Genomic DNA, 22,046 nt, shown 5'->3' on the forward strand with positions numbered 1-22,046 from the left:
TGGTGGGCACCATGAGGATTAAAGTTCTAGACCAGACTCATGCATCCACAACATCAGATATATAAGGAACGACAAGCACTCCATGGACACACATGGAACACTGCTTATCAGCGTGTGTCATTTGGCTCTCCGTCAATGAGATTATTGAATCACCAAAGGTCATTGTACAGTCCAATAGGGACATCATTCAGGGGCCGTTTGACCACAGGGAAGAGGCTGCCCAAATTCCAAGGGTATAAATTCTCAGGTCTGTTATACTTCCACTGTTCTTCTTCAGCTGGTCCTAGAGTAGACCAAGCACCATGGCTCTCTCAGTCAGCACGGTGCTCTTCTTCATCCTCTCCTGTGGTCTCTGGGTTGCAGATGCCCGGCCGTATACTTCTGTCCTCACGGTGCCAAATGGAGCAAGATGGGGTAGATGGGGACCTGCTCACTTTTGCAGCAAAGGCCATGCTGTTGGTTTCCAAATAAAGGTAAGTTCTTACTGTAGTCTGGATGTTTCACTTTTATCCCTAACTGTTAAAAATATGTGCCTCGCATTTAGGATGAATTCTGTTATGTTTCAGCATACAGCCATAAGGAATTCCACGCTGCCTTTTAAGATCATGATAGCATGCAGTGATGGATTTTACATTGGGTTTATTGGCCCTGTTCATTTGCTAGCTTCTTCCAAAGCATGATTCTCACTTTACATTCAAGTCCCAGATTAAAATCCATAAGAATACTGTGCACACTTTTGCAACTGTGCAAAAGTGACTATGTTTTTCAAAAATGTATGGGTATGAAAACAATCTAAAATTCTTGTCAGTGGCAGAGCATATCCTCTGCAAGCTCAAGTTCAATCCTCACATTCCTCTAATATCTCAGGGTAGCAGGATTGGAAAAGACCCTGTCTAGATGTTCTGGAGAGCTGCTACAAATTCAATTCATGAGAACTAGGCTTAACAGGCAAATGGAATGTAAGGTGACTTGATATACTTTCCTTGAAGTGCATTGCATGAATAACTTACCTTATTAGTAATAAAAAATTCAGGGTATTTGTGGGAGTCAATGGCGTAGCTAAGGGGGTGCAGGAGGTAGCAATTACACCAGACAACAATCTTTAGTTGAGCACATAAGCTTTAGGGTTTAGCAGGGCTTGGCACTAGTGGCCAAAATGCTGAAAACCTTGGTATGTATAATACCATCATGTTAAGTATCATTAATGCTCAGAGCAATGAAATAAACTGCTTTGGAACATGTGTATTCCATAAGAAGTTATGGCCAATTAACTAGAAAATGAAAACACAATTTACTTATGGAACAAAAAAGTGAAATCTTTAACTCAAAACTGACCTATGAGACTGATTGTTCTGAAACCTGAGACTGATTGATCCTTAGGAAACCTTTATTGGTATATACGTATATTGAAAAAAAAAAAACTACAATTACAGTATCATCGACAAGTATAGATGCAAATCATAACAATTGTAGTTAGCTAACCATCTGTGTCCGGATCTTGACAATGAGATGTTATTGTGATACAGCATGGAACCAATAAGGTGTTAATATAAGTCAGCTCTCATTTCCATGTATAGTTACCCCAGCTAACAGGGTAAAGAGGCACTTTTATAAGTGGTGCTCCTCTTGTATTGAGAAGGGGGAACATAACTGCCTGTCAATAAGTCAATAAGGAGCACAATTTATTTGCTTAATTAATTAAATTTTATTTTGTCGTGGAGGGGCTACAGAATCTTCTGTGATCCCAAGCAGCAGATAAATGTCTTAGCTCTGCCCCTGGCTGGGTGGAGGCAGCAGAGCAAGTGAATGGCAAGCTGCTGGGAGGCTTTCCGCTGATTTTCACTTTTTTAAAAGCCGGGGTGTGACGTAGCTTCTGGTTGTGACATCACCTTATGTTCTTATGTTCACCTCACGGAGAACATTTTGAGCTCAGCACAGGACTACACTATTATGATCTACACCTCTGGTGGGAATCATTTGCTTTGTGGGAGAAAGCACTGGAAATGTTTCTGGGGGAAAATATGTCCATCTAGAAAGAACCCCAGGAGGAGCAAGAGGCAGCACAGGGAGTTCTGGCTCCAGTGCAAAATCCATGAAGGGGCCCAGTGTCCAAAAGACAAACTTTCCAGGTTTCTGCCTGGCATCTGCAACACTGAAGGGCCAAAGTACTCACATAACCTAGTACTTGCATTTGCTCTTTTAATGGAATTAGAAATTGTAGGGGGCCTGACCCAGATGATAAATATGGTGGGGGGGGGTCATTAACTCTTTGGCTATCTACATTTAAAAAAATACCTATAGGGCCAAATGACTAGTTACTACATGTGCTCTCTGATAGGTATCCTCGTAAGGTACATGTTCCCTCAAAAACACATGTGAAAAGATCTTTGATCAGTGGTTGTGGCTCTCTATAGCAAAAGCTGAGAAAAGGGAAGTCTGATCCAGGCTTGACAGTTTTCATGGAGAGAAGGAAGAGAAAACTGACAGCATTTGCATTTTGGTCCACACACCAAAATTCTTGCTCAATCTCATAAATCTGACCAGTCCATCTGAGAAAGGGCTCAGAGGAAGCAGTGATGGTCACAGCCAAATATAGACTTAAAGGGGGCCTCACACTCCTTTTGGCTCGATCAAGAGGGTCAGGGGCCTAATCCTATCCTGCGCTGATAATGCAAACAAGACCTCACTGCATCCTGTGGTGGAGGGACCGTCATGAAAGCAGCCTCCCCAAGGTAAGGGAACACAATTTCCTTCACTTCGGGGCTGCACTGCAACTGCATTGGCGCAGAAAGGTTGGAAAGAATTGGGTCCAAAATCTGGGGGAGTTTGGAGCCAGGGCTGGCTTTAAGCCAACTGGACCAATCGTACGCAATTGGCCCCAGTGTTGTGAGGAAAATAGGAGGGGAGCAGCCTTGCACACCACCCTGAGCTCTTTGGAGGAAGAGCAGAATAAAAATATAATAAATAAATAAATAAATAAATAAATAAATAAATAAATAAATAACTCCCAGGTAAGGGAATGATTGTTCCCTTATTCAGAAGACACTTATGCAACTCCCCACCCCCCACAGGATGCAGAGGCTGCCATTTTGGCACCATGGCATCAGTGGCGGTGGAGGAGGTGAAGAATAGGGTTGGGCTTGAAGTGTGATCACTGGCCTGGCTGGATGCATCTTTTGAAGTGGTCTGGAATGCAAATCCCCACACATGGCCAGTGTGGCTCAATTCATGCAGGAGTTCATGAAGCTCCTGAGTAAAGCAGACTTTATTCATGACTGGTCAGACCGTGCCAGTCAAGTACATGCTGTTCAGTTCAGGCACTGGCAACTAATTTGTTTAGCAAAAACGATGCCCTGCCTTTCCCCTCCTCATGGGGAGGTGTGGAGGAATCTCTGAGGACTTCTCTTCCTTTTCCTCCTCCACCCAGGGCAGGTGGAGTTTTTTGTGAGAGGCAAATTCCAGTTTAAAAAGGCAGCAGCAACAAAAATTGCCTCTTCCTTTTTTCGGTTTCAGGACTGGGCCTGTTACTTACTGTTTTATTGTAAAATAAAATGGGTGCTGTTTAGCCAAAGGTTGGTAGGCTGCTTCATCACAATCTCTTTCTCATTTTCTGCCAGGTAGAGCCATATATAATGGGGTATGATTCAACAAGTATGAATGCCATTGCCCTGCTGTGTGAGGATGGCGAAAGAATAACATCTACAATTGGACCGTGAGTCCCTTTTGCTTGCCCTTCCACTTCCTTTTTCTGGCTTGGAACGTGATGATTGGGGGGGGGGGGGCTGTGTAGAAACAAGCTTGTTTGACTAAGGGTGCAATCCTAACCCCTTATGTCAGTGCTTTCCAGCACTGGCATAGCTGTGCCAATGGGACGTGTACTGCTTCCTGCAGTTGGGTGTCAGTCACAGAGGCCTCCTCAAAGTAAGGGAATGTTTGTTCCCTTACCTCAGAGCTGTATTGCCCTTCCATTTCAGTGCTGGAAAGCATTAACATAAGGGGTTAGGATTGTGTCCTAAGGGTCCAGTCCTATCCAACCTTCCAGAGCTGATCCAGCCACAATGCAGCCCCAAGTTAAGGGAACAAACATTTTCTTATCTTGAGGAGGCCTCCATGACTGTCTCTCCAACACAGGACGCAGAGCATGCCCTGTTGGCAGGGCTGCATGGATGCTGTAAAGTTGAACAGGATGGGGCCCTAAATCAGCATGCAGGAAAGGGAGTGTCAGAAACGGACTCTCTGGACTAAATTTGACATGACCTCAGAAAATCTGCAGCCAGACGTCAGCTTTCCAAGTGCATCCATTGGAACTCTTCCCCCTGTCACCGAGGCAAGTGAACAGAACATTAGGTTTCATTCTGTGAGTTTAGCCACAGACTTTAAAAGAGGCCATAAATATCATTTTCTACGTATGAAGTCCTGTACATGGAAGTATCATCAGAGATTGTATTTCAAGGGTTCTTCTGCAACTGAAACAACCATGCGTGTGACATCATAAGTTTCAGATGTCTTTGGAAAACTTACCTTATAGAGGAGGATATCTTGTTATTGCTGAAGTGTGCCAGCACATTCTCTGCAGCGGCACTGAAGTTGAGGAATTCTGTCCTCAAACAGAGTCCAGACACCTCCCTATTAGTGTTCCAGTCAGGCATGAAGACTCCATTCTTTTGTTCTGGTTTTTTACATCTTAACCTCCAGATTTTGGTTTTTTTTTAATCATTTATTTATTTATTTAACTATAATAAACATAAAATAGAAAAACAAATACAGACATAAACAAAATTCTAATAAAGCAGCACGAGCGAAGCCAAAACATTCCCATACTTATAATCCAAATACATACAGTCCAAACATTAACAAATATTAATCTATACCACTAATACTTCAAAATAAATCTTCAAATCCAAAATACCTCAAATCCCCATCCTCTTTCTGATTCAAAAAATCAATAACTGGACTCCAATTCTTCAAAAAGTTTTCTGTTGAATTCTCCCTAAGCAAAATTGTTAATTTATCCATCTCCGCATAATCCATAAGTCTTGTCCACCATTCCTCCACCGAAGTTATATTCATAGTCTTCCAATTTTGAGCATAAAGTATTCTGGCAGCGCTTATCATATACAAAAATAAAACTTCATTTTTTCTTTCCACATACTCATCTGTCATAGCTAATAAAAATATTTCTGGCTTCAATTGTATATTTGTTTTTAAGATCAACTGTATCTGTGCATGAATTTGTGACCAATATTTTTTAACTTTTGAACATTAACATCCAGATTTTGGATTTTATCATTGGTCAGTTTTTTTAAAAAAGTTTTATTTCTGTTATTTTATCTGATCATGTATCTGATGTGTTGTTAGCTACTTTGAGCACCTCTTTTTTAGAATGGAAAAGTGGGCTATAAAGGTTTCAAATAAATAAAAATAATCTTTCCCCAAATTTAGAAGCACGTTATTTTAATTTCTGTCCCGAAGTTAGAGCCCAATCCTGGGCTCAGTGCCATGGCTTCAAGCCGCCGCCACAAATAAGGCATGTTTGTGAGCCTCACCGCTGGGCCTCTGCCTGTGTTAGCCATGGGCTCACCAGTGCTGGACTAGCATGGGGCTAGTGCAGGGCAAGTGCCCAGCCTCTGCGGCTCGGCCGTCTCACAGACCACCAATCCACGGCAAAGTAAGTGGGGCGGGGAGGGGGGCGAGGAGCAGTCGATCCAGGGAGGGGGGAGGTCAGCGAGGAGCAAAGAGAGGGCGGGGAGGAGGTATGATCGGGAGGCAGGGCAGGGTTGAGTGCAGGCGGGAGGCATGCCAGGGGGAGGGAGGTGGGTTCATGAGCTCTGCTCCACCGGATCCAAGGCGCTGGTGAAAGGCGTGGCGCCCTACAAGAGCGCCTTTACTTTACCACCGACCTTTGTGGCGGCGGCAAAGTGAGTAGCCCCGTTGCGGGACTGCTTATCTTACTCGGGAGAAGGGGACTTCTCCACAGTGCCACCCGCAGTAGGCCAGGGCACTCAGGATCCGGCGGCAGCCGTTCTCAGTGCCGCCGAAGCTGGGTGCCCTGGGCAGCTCAGGATTGGGCTGTTATATAGAAGGAATGCCATTGATTATATTACTCTATTGATAGTTATTTTAATAGCAATAAACAGGAATAACAAAATGACTACTTGTTGAATGAAGGGAAGACAGACCAGTCCAGGGCTAGGGGGCCTAGAGGTCAAATGTTTCATATTCTTTTGTAGAGAACAGTAAATTTCTGCTGATGTGAAACTAAGAATTACCGATCAGGGGTTTCTATTTCCATGCTGCCCTGCTCCTAATGCTCCCTGAAGCTGTCTTCATTTGTGACAGAATGATGTACCCACTCACCCACCCCACAAGATTCCAGCCTCCTGCAATGATTTAAATGTGAAAAGCCTTCCCCCCCTTCCACAGTCTTTGGGCCACTTTGGGCCCTACTGCTGTGTGGCAAAACACGATTGACGAGAGAGAGGGACAACTTGGTCTGAAGCAGCCCGATGATCACCAAAGGGAGGCTTGGATGGTGTGGTGATGAGTCCCCTCAAGCCTCGCACCTGAGATTGGCCCCCCACCCCATCCTAATGACGCCACTTTTTTCAATGTATGTATGAAACCATTAAAATCATTGTCTTCTGTGATAGGTGGGGATATTGGCAAAAGCCGGTATATTGTAATGGAAGCAAACTAGAGGCATTCGCTCTGAGAATGCTTGAAGCCACAGAAGGGGACGACTATACAGCAGCCAACGGCATCTTGTTTCTTTGTAGTGATAATGATGTATACTATGCTACTGGAAATACCAATGGTAGATTTGGCCAAATGAGCAATCACTGCACCAAAGGCTACATATGTGGAATCCAGACAAGGGTGCAACCTCCGCAATACTTATCAGATGACACTGCACTTAATGATGTGAAAATGTTCTGCTGTGACTGATTCAGGTGTATTTCACTCTTAAAACACAGTTGTGATCACATTTCCATGGGCTTTGCTATGCATGGCTATTAATTACAATTACATCTTGAAGCAAAAATTGTGTGTCTGTGTGCCTTTTTTCTGTTTTCATTCCATTTACAGACAGAGAAATGCTAGCTCCATTTGTACACATTAATAACACTGTGCACATTCAAAGAGCATCAGCCTTCATGCCAACCTTATTATTCCAATAGAGCACAAACATTCTGCATCTCTCACTCTGGTCGCTGCATCCAGTGTGCTGTCCAGGGATGAGGCCAAAAGGTAAGAACGGGCAAAACTTACCATTGTGTCTGTCTCTGCATGTCCCAGATGGAACTCCTCAGGTTTGTGCCAGTTCCTTTGCTGGCATAGCTCTGAGGAACCTGCTGAGAGTGTGTCTGGGGACAGGATGTGGCAGATGACACCTGCTGCTGTGATCCACTCTCATCTGGCAAAATACAGATGTTTTTGGCCTCTACTAAGAGGCCAATGTAGGGCACAGAGTTGTCCTACAGTCAAGGTTGGGGAGATGACTCCCTGCCAGTGCACCCTAAAGCACTCCTGTCATGTTTGGGCGGTCATGCTCTCTGCAAGATCTGGGGTTGCTTCTTGCATGGACAGCAAAACACTCTCAGTGAAAACACCAACCCCCTTTCCCCTCAAAGCAAATATTTTAGTGAGTACTTGTATGGTTAAGGTGAAAGACCTTCTCAGCATTCTATTGCTATCAAGCAGGGGTTGTCAACCTTTGCTGGCTTGGGGCCAGCAGTGAAGTCTGGATGTTTAGCAATGACGTCGCCAGACTTCCAGGTTTCAGAGTTCCACTCTGTGCAGAGATCGGTTTGTGAGGCCAAGCCTCTCGCCCAATTTGCCATGCACTTGAGTCCTGGTGTGGTCCTTGACTCACAGAGTCTGTGTGCTGGAGTCGCTCCTCCAGCCGCACGAAGTCCCGGTGCTGTTGCTGCCCCCTGGGTAAGAGTGTCATCCATCAGTCGGTGACGGCCTCAGAACTGTGGGCTAGAAAACTTTGTTTGGCAGGCCTGGTCTGGCCCACAGGCTGTCCTAGCCAGTTGCTGACCACTGCTATAAAGTCTGAAAAATCTATTAATCAAGAAATGAAAACAACTTGCCCTACTCATATGGCATTTGGTATGACGAATCTGTCTTGTGAGTTACAATACATACTTGCCTATAAGTCATTCTCACAGATAATTCGAGGGCAGGGTCTGAGCAAAAATCATGGAATTTTCTATGACCCTCAGATAACTCGGGGGTTATTTAGCTATAGTTTGGTTTGATTTTACCCGAGGCCAGTTCCTGAAGAATACCCTGTCAGTAATTGTTACCTAAGAACTGTACAGTCTCTAATTTATTAAAAACATAGTAAAAGATTAACAGTATTTATATACCGCTTTTCAACTAAAAAGTTCACAAAGCGGTTTACAAAGAAAAATCAAATAACTAAATGGCTCCCTGTCCCAAAAGGGCTCACAATCTAAAAAGATGCCAAGGAATGCCAGCAGACAGCCACTAGAACAGACAGTGCTGGGGTGAGGTGGGCCAGTTACTCTCCCCCTGCTAAAAAAAGGAGCACCCACTTGAAAAAGTGCCTCTTACCCAATTAGAAAGGGGTTAAAAGATCATAAGATACGTTTTTATTCTTTTTAAATTCTGGTCTTTGCCACCTTTTTCTCAACACTATCAGAGTAAGTGCACTGTAAACAACATACCAGTGAAACAGTGTTTCCCAACCTGGGGTTCGTGAACCCCCAGGGGTACTGGCATCGTTAGGGAGGTCCGGGGGGGTACAGGCAGCACCAGGTGATGCGTTGGGAGTGACATGCCAATCTCATGGCTTTAGGAGCTACACTGTTGGATGCAGAATTCCCATCGGAGTGCAATGCAAGAAACAGAATTGAAATTGCTCCTTTTGTTCAAAAGTTATGGCCGAAAAGGAAGGAAAAATGCATGGAGCCCTATGGAAAGTGAAAGTGAACGGTATCACGCATTTAATCACGAGTAGGCATACTTGTCATAGTCCTACGGAAAGGGCAGGCTGAGAGGAATCCAAGGACATCAGAATGGTCCTTATCCAATGAATGCAGCCCCCCAAAACACGAGAAGGAGGTCCAATTTCTCTGCCATCTCTAAGTCTCCTTTTATCTCCCCTTTCCCTCCCTCACCATCCAGAGGGTCAACCACTTCTCTGGCGGGTTTCCTGCTTCTGATGTATTTGAAGAAGCTTTTATTATTTCCCTTAATGCTGCTGGCCATGTGTTCCTCATAGTCTCTCTTGGCCTCCCGTATCACCTTCTTACATTTCTTTTGCCACAGTTTATGTTCCTTTTTATTCTCCTCATTAGGGCAAGACTTCCATTTACGGAAGGAAGCTTCCTTACCCTTTACGGCCTCTCTAATTTGGCTGGTTAGCCATGCGGGCACCCTCCTGTACTTAGTTGAGCCCTTCTTCCTTTGTGGTATACACTTCCACTGGGCCTCTATTACTGTTGATCTGAGCAACCTCCATGCACTCAGTAGAGATTGGACTCTTTTTACCTTCCTTTTCAACCTCCTTCTAACCAGCCTCCTCATCTGAGGGAAGTCTGCTCATTGGAAGTCAAGGGTTTTTGTGAGAGATTTGCCTGGTATTCTTCCCCCGACGTGCATGTCGTAACAGATTGCAGCATGATCACTGTTCCCCAGTGGATCAGTAACAATGATATCTCTAACCAGGTCCTGAGTACTGCACAATATTAAATTCAGAGTCACCTGTCCTCTGGTGGGCTCTGTGACTAGCTGTTCTAAGGCACAGTCATTTAGCATGTCAAGGAATCTGGTCTCCTTTTCGTGACCAGAACACAAATTGACCCAGTCAATATGAGGATAATTGAAGTCCCCCATGACTACAACCTAGTCCCTCCTTGTTAACTCCCTGATCTATTTCCTCATTTCAAGGTTCCCTTCCGGTTTCTGGTCTGCAGGATGATAGTATGCCCCCACTATTACATCACTCCTCAGGCCTGATAATTTAACCCATAGAGATTCTATGGTGGAGTCGGACCCACCTTCAATCTCTACTTTGCTGGATTCTATCCCTTCCTTAACTTAAATGGCCACCCCACCTCCAACATGCCCCTCCCTCTCCCTTCTGTAGAGTTTATAGCCCGGGATTGCGGTATCCCACTGATTCTCTGCATTCCACCAGGTTTCCGTTATGTCCACTATGTCAATGTTTTCCCTTGTCACCAGACATTCCAGTTCTCCCATCTTTGCTCAGAGACTTCAGGCATTTGCATAAAAGCATTTGTACATGGAATGCCCCAGGATGGGCTGCTTATTAGCTCATTTGTCCCTGAATCCTCCCATTGTGCCAAACTGTCTATCACATCCGATCACGCTACCTTTCCCAATTTCTTCTCCTACTCTGCCTTGTTGTTCTCTAACCCCCCCCATCCTTGTCCCATAGGGAGGAGGAGTCCTGAACCAGATGCTCTCAGCTCCTGTCGGCCTTCCCCCAGGGATCAGTTTAAAAGCTGCTCTGCCACCTTTTTAATGTTATGCGCTACCAGTCTGGTTCCATTCTGGTTCAAATGAAGCCCGTCCCTCTTGTACTGGCCCTGCTTGTCCCAAAACGTTCCCCAGTGCCTAACTAATCTAAACCCCTGCTCCCTACACCACCGTTTCATCCACACATTGAGACCCCTGATCTCTGCCTGCCTAGCTGGCCCTGCGCGTGGAACAGGTAGCACTTCCTAGAACTCTACCTTTGAGGTCCTGGCTTTCAGCTTCCTGCCTAATAGCCTAAATTTGGCCTCCAGGACCTCTCGGCTACACTTGCCCACGTCGTTGGTGCTGACATGCACCACAACCGCTACCTCCTCCCCAGCTCTATCTACCAGCCTGTCTAGACGAGAAGTGATGTCCCCAACCTTCGCACCAGGCAGGCAAGTCACCATGCGGTCCTCATATCCATCGCAAACCACCCTCTCCATGTTTCTAATAATCCAATCCCCCACTACAAGAAGCCCCCGACCCCCTCCCGCCAAGGAGTATCCTGATTGCGTTCAGATATGGGCCCATCCCCTGGAGAATGGGTCCCCCCTATGGGATTGTTGGCCTCCTCTCCAGGATGATGTCCTCCAGCCCAGAGATTTCCCACCCGGGCAGCTGAGGAGCTGCACGCCTGAGGTTGGGACGAAGCCTGATCGTCCCCAGAAGTCTCCCAACGGTCCTTCTCTGCCTTCCTCTGCTTCTCCAGGTCAGGCACCAAGGCTTCAAGGGAGCGGACGCGTTCCCTGAGTCCCTGGAGCTCCTTGCACCGAGGACACACCCGGGACTTATGCCCCAGAGACATATAATCATACATGTGGCACTCGATGCAACACACTGGATAGCCCCCACCCTGCTGCTGGCTGTCTGACTGGATAGCTTTTTTTATTTTGTTTATTTTTATTTAGGGGTACTTTAAAACCCTACACTTAGCAGCCGTCTTCTCAAGGGAAGAGAACGGGTGGTATCTGGGGCCTTGGCTTCCTCGCCCTGCTGCTGAACTTGCACAGAAGCTAAACTCGCAGTGCCTTACCTGGCACTTTGTTCCTGAGGCACTGGGTTTCCCAGAGGCCACGCATGCTTTTGCAGAGAGGCTCACGCGGTGGTAGGTACTAGCTTTATACTCCTAGCTAGCTCCTCCTCCCTCCCTCCTTGCTGATTGAAAAGGGGTTGGTCTTCCCAGGTGAGATTTCCCTGAATGGGGTGCTTGGATTTGCCTAATGGGGCTCTTCTCGACTCCTAATGGTCAATTGCTATGACCTAAAGGACAATGACTATGCTAAATTGCCCTGGCTGGGTGGGAACTGGCCCTTCCTAGGTTCTTACCCTCCTACTTCGTTTCTCAGAAGCTGGACTGTTTTTTAACCTCAAGCTGTTTTTTTATTTGAGTTTAAACTGCAGTGGTTTAAGAGTTTTTTGGCTTGGCAGAACTTACACACTAAGGTTTAAATCCTTTTTAGCCCTGCTAAAATCCCACTTTTATTAAGTGTGCACCTTTAATAACAACAACAACAACAACAACAACAACAACAACAACAACAACAACAACTTTATTTTTACCCCACCTTTCTCCCCGAAGGGACTCAAGGCGGCTTACAACAGATTAAAACAGATTAAAAACATAATTTAAAACAAGTAAAAACATATTAACACATATCATAAAAACAGCAGTCAGATAAAAAATAGGTAAAAAGAGCATAGAGCAGCAGCAAATCATAAAAGAATCAGGCCTGTAAAAAATATTAAAAGATATTAAAAAGATGTTAAAAAGGCCAAGAACTCAGAAGGCTTGTTTAAACAGAAGGGTCTTCAGGCCTCGCCGAAAGGTCTCAAGAGAGGGAGCCATTCTTAAGTCAAGGGGAAGGGAGTTCCATAGCATTGGTGCCACTACTGAGAAGGCCCTATTTCTTGCCGCCGCCCTACATACCTCCCTAGGCAGTGGCACTCGTAAGAAGGCCTTCTCTGATGACTTAAGAGGATGAGCCAGATTGTACGGGAGTAGGCGATCTCTAAGATACCCTGGCCCAGAGCAGTATAGGGCTTTAAAGGTCAAAACCAGCACCTTGAATTGGGCCCGGAAACAAATGGGCAGCCAATGCAACTGCTGGAGAAGCGGACTGACAGGGTTGAACTGCCTACCTCCAGTAACCACACGGGCCGCTGCATTCTGCACTAGTTGCAGTTTCTGAACTGTCTTCAAGGGCAGCCCCACATAGAGCATGTTACAGTAATCTAACCTCGATGTCACCGTGGCATGGATCACCGTGGCCAGGTCTGCACGATCCAAGTACGGACGCAGCTGGCGCACCAGCCGAAGCTGAGCGAAGGCCCCCCTAGCCACAGCCGCCACCTGGGAATGGAGCAGCTGCGAGTCCAGGTTGATCCCCAAGCTGCGGACCTGCTCCTTCAGGGGGAGTGCAACCCCATTCACCGCAAGCCGATAGTCCAGCACCTGCATCAAGGATTTCCAAACCAGGAGAGCCTCTGTCTTATCCGGATTTAATTTCAGCTTGTTAGCCCCCATCCAGATCCTCACTGCCTCCAGACAGCGCTCCAGGCCCTCAGCCGCCACCCTGGAGTCTGGAGAAAAGGAGAGATAGAGCTGGGTGTCATCGGCATATTGATGGCACCCCACTCCAAACCCCCGGATGACCTCTCCCAGCGGTTCCATGTAGATGTTAAATAGCATGGGGGACAGAATTGAGCCCTGTGGCACCCCGCATCTCAAGGACCAGGGTGTCGAACAGGCATCCCCCAGCACCATCTGGGACCGACCCTCCAAGTAGGAGCGGAACCACCGCAAAACAGTGCCTCCAACTCCCAACTCGGCCAATCGGCCCAGAAGGATACCATGGTCGATGGTATCAAAAGCCGCTGAGAAGTCCAGCAGGACCAACAGGGACGCACTCCCCCTGTCCATTCCCCTGTCATCCACCAAGGCAACCAAGGTAGTTTCCGTCCCAAAGCCCGGCCTGAAGCCAGATTGAAAAGGATCCAGATAATCCGCTTCGTCCAAGACCCTCTGGAGTTGGGACGCCACCACCTTGCCCAGAAACAGTATGTTGGAGACTGGCCGGTAGTTATCTAACACAGTCCAGGGAGGGCTTCTTCAGGAGGGGGCGAACCACTGCCCGTTTCAAAGTGAGTGGTGACATCCCCTCCATCAAGGAAGAGTTGACCACCACCACCACCCCCGTCCACTCAGCCAGTCCACCCAGGGCAGCTCTAATCAGCCAAGCCGGGCAAGGGTCAAGCAGGCAGGCAGATGGCCTCACACTCCAAAGGAGTCTGTCCACATCCTCAGGCTGTACAAGCTGAAAAAAATCCCACAACACAGGACAAGCAGTTGCCAAGGGGACATCGTCAGACATTGTCAATGTGGCATCCAAGTTGTGACAAATACAATCAATTTTATCTGCAAAATGTTGCGCAAACACGTCACAGCAGCTGACCATGTATTCCTCCTGGTCTACTGGGGGGCCTGATGGAGGAGGCCCCGCACCACACGGAACAGCTCTGCCAGATGGTTGTTAGCAGACGCAATGGTAGCAGAGAAGAACAATCTCTTCGCTGCTACCACTGCCACGGAATAGGCTCTGTAATGAGCTCTACTTCGTGTCTGATTGGATTCATCCCAAGTTTTCTGCCACCATCGCTCTAGATGCCTGCCCTGCCGCTCCATCATTCACAGCTCCTCAGTGAACCAAGGAGCCGCTCCAAGTCTGCGACGTGGCAAAGGTCGCTCCGGAGCAATCTCATCCACTGCCCTGGTCATTTCCCCATTCCAGAGGTCAACCAGGGCCTCAGATGAGACGCCAGTCTTGGCAGTGGGGAAATCCCCCAGAGCCCTCAGGAAACCTCCAGGATCCATTAGCCTCCAGGGGCGGACCATAGAAAATGGTCCCCCACCTCTGCGGAGATAGGAAGTCGCAACAAGCCTAAACCTTACCAGGAAGTGATCTGTCCATGACAATGGAGTGATCTTGATCTCCTCTACATCCAGATCACTGCCCCCGTGCCCAGCTGTAAACACCAGGTCCAGCACGTGTCCCGCAGTATGTGTTGGGGCTAAGATCTTCTGGGACAGGCCCACAGTTGTCATGGCGGCCATGAAATCCTGAGCTGCACCTACTGCAGGGGGCTCGGCATGAACATTGAAGTCCCCCAGCACTAGTAGGCGGAGGGCCTCCAATACCACCCCCGAGATCACCCCAGTCAGCTGAGGTAGGGAGACTGTTGGGCAGCAGGGCAGGCAGTACACCAACAGAATCCCAATCATGTCGAGTCCTCTCAACACAACATGCAGGCACTTGAACCCAGTAAACTGCTGGACAGGGCACCTGACAAGGGAGATGGACTCACGATAGACCATTGCAACTCCCCCTCCCCGTCCCTGCAATCTTGGCTGCTGCAACACCTGGAAACCTGGCGGACAAAGTTTGGAGAGACTAACTCCTCCCACCATGTCCAACCAGGTCTCTGTAATACATACCAGGTCGGCTTTCTCATCCAGGATTAAATCCCAGATGATTCAGGTTTCGTTATTCACCGACCTGGCATTCAAAAGCAGCAGCTTCAGATCCAGGGACTCACCGCCAAGACCACCAAGCATCCGAGAATTGGGGGAAGAACCAGAAGGAGAGATGATCTACCTATGATGAACTCTCCTTCTCCTGTAACGGCCTGTCCAACCCCCACTGCCATATCTCCCCTGGCCCGTCACTCTCTTGATAGTGGCACCCCTCCCCTCCCCTAAGCTCCCTCCTAAAAAGAAACACATGTGGCAAGGCCCACCTTCTGAGACTGGCCTATACAGAGAGAAACACCCAGCAGGATTGCTTATAAAAAGATAAAAATAAGGCAAGCCTAGCACTGGGTGTCTCACAGGCCAATCCTCTGCTGGAAAAAAGACTGTGCTGCCCTAAAGAATTCAGTTGCTCCTCTCTCCCCTGCTTTAAACTGAAGGGGAGGAATAATCCGACCGCTTCAGTTCACCAGCCAGGAAGGGAGCCTCGGTCTTCTGGGCACGAGCCCCGGGCCAAGAGCTTTATTTATTTAATTTATTTATTGCTCTCACCTAGATCCTGTGTCCTAATTTACTGAACCTTTAGATTATGTTCTAACTTAGATTAAGTTTAACTTGGGTTAAGTATAGGGTTAATTTAAACCAAGTAGAAAAACTTGCTTTCCACTTTATCCTCTTCTGTTTTATTTATTTTTGCAAGTGCCTGTACCTTGGGCTCTTACTCACAAGTAGGACTCTGTTCCTGCTCAGAGTAGACCTCTGTACTCACTTACGTATTTATTTTTATTGCCCTCACCTAGCTCCTGTGCCCCAACTTGCTGGACCTTAGAATCCCTCCCTCAGGTTAGATTAGGTGCTAACTTAGGTAAAGCTAAGCTAAAGGTAAAGTTAAATTTCAATGTTGATCTAAGGCAGGGGTGTCCAAAGTTATTGGCAGGAGGGCCACATCATCTCTCTGACACTGTGTTGGGGGCCGGGGAAAAAAGAATTAATTTACATTTAAAATTTGAATAAATTTACAAAAATGACTATATTAAAGATGAACTTATATGAATGAATGAAGGTTTTGCAATAGCTCAAGGCTTATAAAAGACCTTTCACAAAGCAAGGCTGGCCTTTCTTTTGCTGCCACTACTGCATCGCAGACGTGAACCAGCAAGCAGTGGAGGAAGCCCGCATCCCACAGCTCACGCAAGAGGTCAAGCAGTTTCCCTCACACTGAGAGCAGTTGCATTGGCCCAGTGTGGGCTCCAACAAATCTCTGGAGGGCCAGAGGCTCATTGGAGACTGGGGGCTCCCTAAGGGCCGCATTGAGAGCCCTCGAGGGCCGTATGTGGCCCCAGGGCCAGGGTTTGGGCACCCCTGATCTAAGGTATGATTTAAGGTTAGAAGACAAAGAGTTAGAAAGAGTACACTTACCTTCTCCATCTCTTCCTCCTCTCCTCTTCACAACTCAGGGAGTCTTCCCTCTCTTTCTCCAAAACTCAGAGGTTCACTTGCCTTCCCCTTCTCCTCGCACAGATGCTAAACTCGGGATGCCTCACCTGGCACTTTGTTCCGGAGGCACTTGGTGTCCCAGAGGCCACGCACTTCTGCATTTCAATGAATGCAGCCCCCAAAAACAAAAAAGGGAGAAGGCGGTCCCTCCCTCCCAGCCCTATGGAAAGCAAAGCAGCCTCACAGTCACGTTTACTCGCGAGTAGGCAGATGAGCCTTGGCTGGTGGTCAGGACCTGCAAAGGGGAATGTGAGGACACCAGAATGGTCCCGATCCGATGGAACTGAAGCTCAACATATGTTCCAGAAGGCAGCCTCTCTATCCAACTAAAAAGGACAAAAAAGAGGCTTGAATGGTAAGGGGAAAGTTTTCTACTTTGCACTTCCAAAGCCAGGAGGGTCTTTATCTTGAAGTGCCTGAAATAGAAGAACTTTAAACTGGACACTGGGGAGGGCTGGAAATCTCACTGATTCTTTTGGGGGGGGGGGGTTATTGCAGGCAGACTACAGAGTAAGCTCCATTGACCACTATGGGACTTAATTCTGAGTAGACATGCATAGGATTGGGTTCACAGGCTGCAATCCTACCCACACGTTCCTGAGACTAAGCCCCATTGACCACAATAGGACTTACTTCAGAGTAGATTCACTTGGTAGAACAGGACTGGCTCCCCCTTATTTAATTATTTCTTTTATTTTAATTTAATTATTTATAATTATTTATTTTAATTTGCTTGATGATGTCACTTCTGGACATGACATCACTTCCAATGTGTCCTGGACAGACTGTCATTCTAAAAAGTGGGTCCTGGTGCTAAAAGTTTGAAAACTGCTGCAATAAGGTGTCAGTAAGTTGACATGGGTTGTGTGTGTGTGACTCTACACTTTTTCAAAATCACTAAAATCACAGTTTGAAGGAATAATACCATCATGTTGTATATCAATCAAGGCATAATTTCATGCAGAATGCAATGAAAGAACCACATTGAAATATCTGTGTTCTATCAAAAGCTACAGCCAAAAAAGCAGTGGGGGCGGGGCGATGGTATATCACCACACCCACCACCTGGGGTGTTGCCCCACCCACTGCATAGGGAGATGCGCAGGCTTCCTGCACCTTGTGACGCAAATCCTAGTGACGCCACTTCCCAGTTGCACTCAACAGGACCTTTAGGGGTACTTGAAAAAGAATGGAATAAAGGCAGAGAAAGGCAGATAGTGGCCCAGAATGCCTTGGTGTGTTAAGTCAAAGGCTCCACATGTAATATACAACTTATAACACATAACTGTGAGTGTGCAATTCAATTCACAACAGAGAGACAAGCAGCAAGGAACTATTTTACCTGTGGCTGCATATAGCTGCAACCCTAGTTTCTCAGAAGTAGACCCATTGCTTTCAATGGGTGTTATTCTTCAGTAATGGTGCCCTGAATTGTGTCCTGGGACTTTGTTTCAACTGAAAATGAGGATTACATCCTGGTGTTTCAAAAAGCAGACCTCTGCAAAATGCCAGCATTAGCAAAATGGAACAAGGCTCTGCTAAACTTAGACAAGAGGCTTGCTTCAGTTAATGGAACTCAGTGGAAGTCTCAGGAGTAGTGAAAATGTTAACTTTGGCTGCAGCTTTCCAGGGGTTGCCCTGGAGATTAACAAGCCTTTAATGATCTCTGCACTGCTTCTCAGGATTGTGCTGCTTGAAAAGCAACTTCTCTGGAGCTGCTTGAAAAGCTCTGCCCCATGAGTGATCTCAGATATAAGGCAAGCTGATTAGCCAAGCTTCACCTACTGGCAGAAATTTCTCCCCCTGCAGGCATGTATCTATGGAATATGACATTATCAATACATGATTAAATCATGGATGGGAATTCCAATGGAATTCTGAGACTTGCTTTCCAAGGCCTTAACTATCTTTCTTTTTGATAAAACATATTGTATATTATGCTTTTTGGACTTCTTTCTATTTATATTTTTTGTTTTATTATTTCTTTGCAGAAATTTACAATAAAAAGTTCATTTAAAGAACACTTTCTTCATCCATGTCCAATAAGGGCCAATAAATAAATCAATGGGTAGTGGGTCAATGTTTAACAGATGTCAGCCTGTTTTGTACAAAGTGTTCCCTCCAGTTTAAGTGACACTTTTGATGTTCTCTTTGACCTGGTTTTGGACCAGCTGAGGCTGGTGCTCCAGCAGGCTCCTTTAACAGTAATTCTCCTCACCTTCTCTCCAGCAGTCTGAGGGGCATAAATGGTCCTCCCTCTGTATTTCATCACCACAGCATGACTGATTGGTAGTTGGGCTGAAGGAAGTGACTGGCTGGGTGGAGATTTGCACCAGGGTTCTCCCCACTCCTAATTCATTTTCTCATCAGAGATGCTGGGACTTGCCCCTGTCTTGCGTTGTGCAAAACACACTGTGCATAAAACGCAAATACATTCTGCAACATGTCACGTACAACACACTCAATGTATCACACATACAGCACAATCCTGTGCTTGTCTATTCAGAAGTAAGTACCATTGTGTTCATTGTAGCTTTACTCCAAAGAAAGTGTTCATAGGATTGCAGTCATAGATACATATGTAAGCATGTCATACACAAATACACAAGGATGGTGCATCTCCCCTTTCCTAACTAGTAACACACACTGTTGCAGTGCAGTCATTTCACTAAGCATCGTCGGTGGGAACCTGGTTCCATAAGGCCAGCATCAGTCCACCAGGCAGACATCAGATCGTTTCCTCAGTTAAATGGGTAGTTTGAAATGTGAATTTTGAAAATTTTAAACCGTATTAGGAACACCTACTAGATTTCAACCACACTACCTAAAGGTGCCTGCTTTCAATATCCTTGATTTTTGACACAATGTAGCCTGCCAAAGGCAAAATTGAAAATATATATATTATGGGGTGGGGGGGGGGATGTTCCTTATGGTATAAATGAGAGATGTGAAACTCCATTCATACAAATGACCAAAGCTTTCGTGGTGCCTACTGAGGGCTGGAAGTGACAATATTAAGTGGGAAGTGACATCATCAGGCAAATGATGGCCAGAAACAAGTGCTTTGTTCTCACCTAGAAACTCATGAGCTGTAAATGCCAGAAGAGAACATGTGAAATCTTGTTTAGGTTTTCAAAGTATGAGAGAACCCAATGATCAAGCTGGGAAAGCCTAATGATAATGGGCCGGGGCTGAATACATTGCTTCTGGGGCACATTCAACCTGTGGGCCTTACGTTTGACACCCCTGGTATAAACTCTCTTATGCGCAATCCTACGGATGCCTGTTGCTGCTGAAAGAGTATTCTGGTAGCATTAGGCACTTTCTGGCTGTTGCAAATGGTGACACACCAGAGTGTGTGGCCTGGCTGTTACTGCAAGCGGCTTGCTCTGTGTGGCCAGTGGACGACAGATGCCTACTGGCCACAGTGCGTGTGCGCAGGGGGTGTTACGGAAAATCCCCCATTTTATTGTATTTGTGGTTATGCTACTTTGATATCAAGAAAAGGCCTTCATATATGGATGATAGCAAGCAAAATGAACTATTCTCCCGGAAAACACTGGCCTACAGGCCTCATGTTTACTTTGGTCCAGCTCAGACTCTTGGTTGCTTGTTTGTATTCCCTCTTCTCCCCTCACAATCACACAACCTGGAAGGAAACCGATAATCCTACTTGTATCTCTAGCCGTTTTTAACCACTGTGTTGTGGCACACTGGTGTGCCGCGAGTGGTCCACAGGTGTGTCACAGGAATTTGGGGGAAGGTTACTTATTAATAGGACCAATGGGAGCTGTGAACCCCCACTGGCAGCATGGTGAGCCTTGTCAATTGACAAAAACCTGGTGGTGTGCCTTGACCATTTTAGTGCCTTGTCAGCGTGCCATGAGATGAAAAAGTTTGAAAATCACTGCTCTAGCTGAATGAACCTCCGTAATCCTGTCAGACAGTTTTCCATTGTATCTTCCGTTTGTGTTGGCTTTCCTGAATGCAATTTCAGTAACTTCTGTATTTTGTACCTGTATTTTGCATTAACTTAGGTAAACCTCACTTAAAGTTGCTAGACATCCTCTGGCACCAAAGAGCTAATTTGCATCTTAGCTGACCCTGCTAGCCCTGTTTACCTGCATCCTGGTTGATTAAGATGAATTCTCTCCATTCATACCCTAGTTACCTATTGATACATTAAAAGCAAACACCCTAAGTTACACATTTATCCCCCAAACATTCTGCTTACACGTAAGCAACTTTTCAATATCCTGAAAAGCTAAGGAGGTTTGACTAGCAAAAGGTCACTCTCCGGGGTGTCCACACACCCTGCTCACAGCAACTGCTGCTCACAGACCAGATGTCCAGACAGGTAGCTATGCCTTGCGCTTTGAACTCTTTCTCCTCCCTCACCCCACCCTCTTGTTCCCATCTTCAGCTAGCAGCTGGCGTTGGCAGAGCAGGGATCCCTGAAATCCTTCCCTACCATTCCTCTTTCTGATTTCTTCGAATGCACCAAATACACTCTCACAACACTGCACTCACCACTATAGGACACTCTGGTTAGGGCACTACAGTAGTCCTGTACTGATTCTTTGGGATATATATGTTGTGTCCCTTTTAATAAAGCTGTAATCATTTATGGGAATATTTCTCTCAGTCTCTTCTTGAAAAGGAATGTCTGCATAACGCTGGTTTGCATCCAGTCTAACGTCCCAGTGTTCCAATAGAGCCGGTATACTAATTCCCCTAAACGACTAAAACTAGCTCATTTGGTAACAGGGGTGGAAGAGAAGCAGGGAGTGAGTGGAATGGGGTGGAGGGTGGGTGAAATGGGGAGACAATGGTGCAGGGAGGAATGTGGATCGGGACTGAGATTTTTCATTTGAAAATTTCGTCACAGCCAAATGTCATCTTAGCTTTCCAAATGAATGAACGAATGAATGAACGAATGAATGAACGAAGGAAATTGCATGCCAATTGCATGGTTATTATTACTGCTCCTGAGTTTGCAGCCATGGAGGGCAGAAGGGCAGTGGCGCAGCTAATGAACATGCAGCCCAGTGCAGAGCTCAAACTGATGCCCCAGAAGTGATGTCACAACCGGAAGAGACACCACACTCGGGCTTTTTAAAAAGTGCAAATTGGGGGGAAACTTGCCTCCTCCCCCCAGTAGTTCACCACACACTTGATCTGCTACCTCTCCCCAGCCAGTAGCATAGCTAAAACATCTATATGCTACCTGGAATCAAAGAAGATTTTGTAGCCCACTCCATGACAAAATCAAATTACTGCTCCAGTGTTTGCAGCCGTGGAAAGCAAAGTGGAAGGGATCTCTTCACACTTTGTTCCTGCCAAGGGCCGTCTCATTGCTATTTGCCCTGAACAGAAAGATTCCAGTGCTGTTCCCTGGATTGGGGCCCAATATGAGTTTCCATTTTAGGACAAATAGTAGCACAGGAGCACCAAGTCTCGCTTTGGAACATGGTGGGCACCATGAGGATTAAAGTTCTAGACCAGACTC

At 46.4% G+C, this 22,046-nt stretch overlaps 1 protein-coding gene across 1 annotated transcript; it reads left to right on the forward strand.

The window, feature by feature from the left end:
* Positions 1–302: 302 nt before the first annotated feature.
* On the forward strand, positions 303–6,945 carry LOC136644071 (vitelline membrane outer layer protein 1-like). The gene is made up of 3 exons (XM_066619576.1): positions 303–473; positions 5,848–5,918; positions 6,777–6,945. Exons 1-3 carry the CDS (start codon positions 303–305, stop codon positions 6,943–6,945), a joined length of 411 nt encoding a protein of 136 aa, XP_066475673.1.
* The last annotated feature ends 15,101 nt before the right edge of the window (positions 6,946–22,046 follow it).

This window comes from Tiliqua scincoides, chromosome 3, assembly GCF_035046505.1.
Source record: "Tiliqua scincoides isolate rTilSci1 chromosome 3, rTilSci1.hap2, whole genome shotgun sequence".
Lineage (NCBI taxonomy): Eukaryota > Metazoa > Chordata > Lepidosauria > Squamata > Scincidae > Tiliqua > Tiliqua scincoides.

Bases quoted from the DNA above. Each gene is read 5' to 3' on its own strand.
- LOC136644071 (XM_066619576.1), top strand. From the start codon at position 303: ATGGCTCTCTCAGTCAGCACGGTGCTCTTCTTCATCCTCTCCTGTGGT. The intron at 474-5,847 runs GTAAGTTCTTAC...ACCGGATCCAAG, and splicing joins CTGTTGGTTTCCAAATAAAG to GCGCTGGTGAAAGGCGTGGC. The intron at 5,919-6,776 runs GTGAGTAGCCCC...GTTTCTTTGTAG, and splicing joins ACCTTTGTGGCGGCGGCAAA to TGATAATGATGTATACTATG.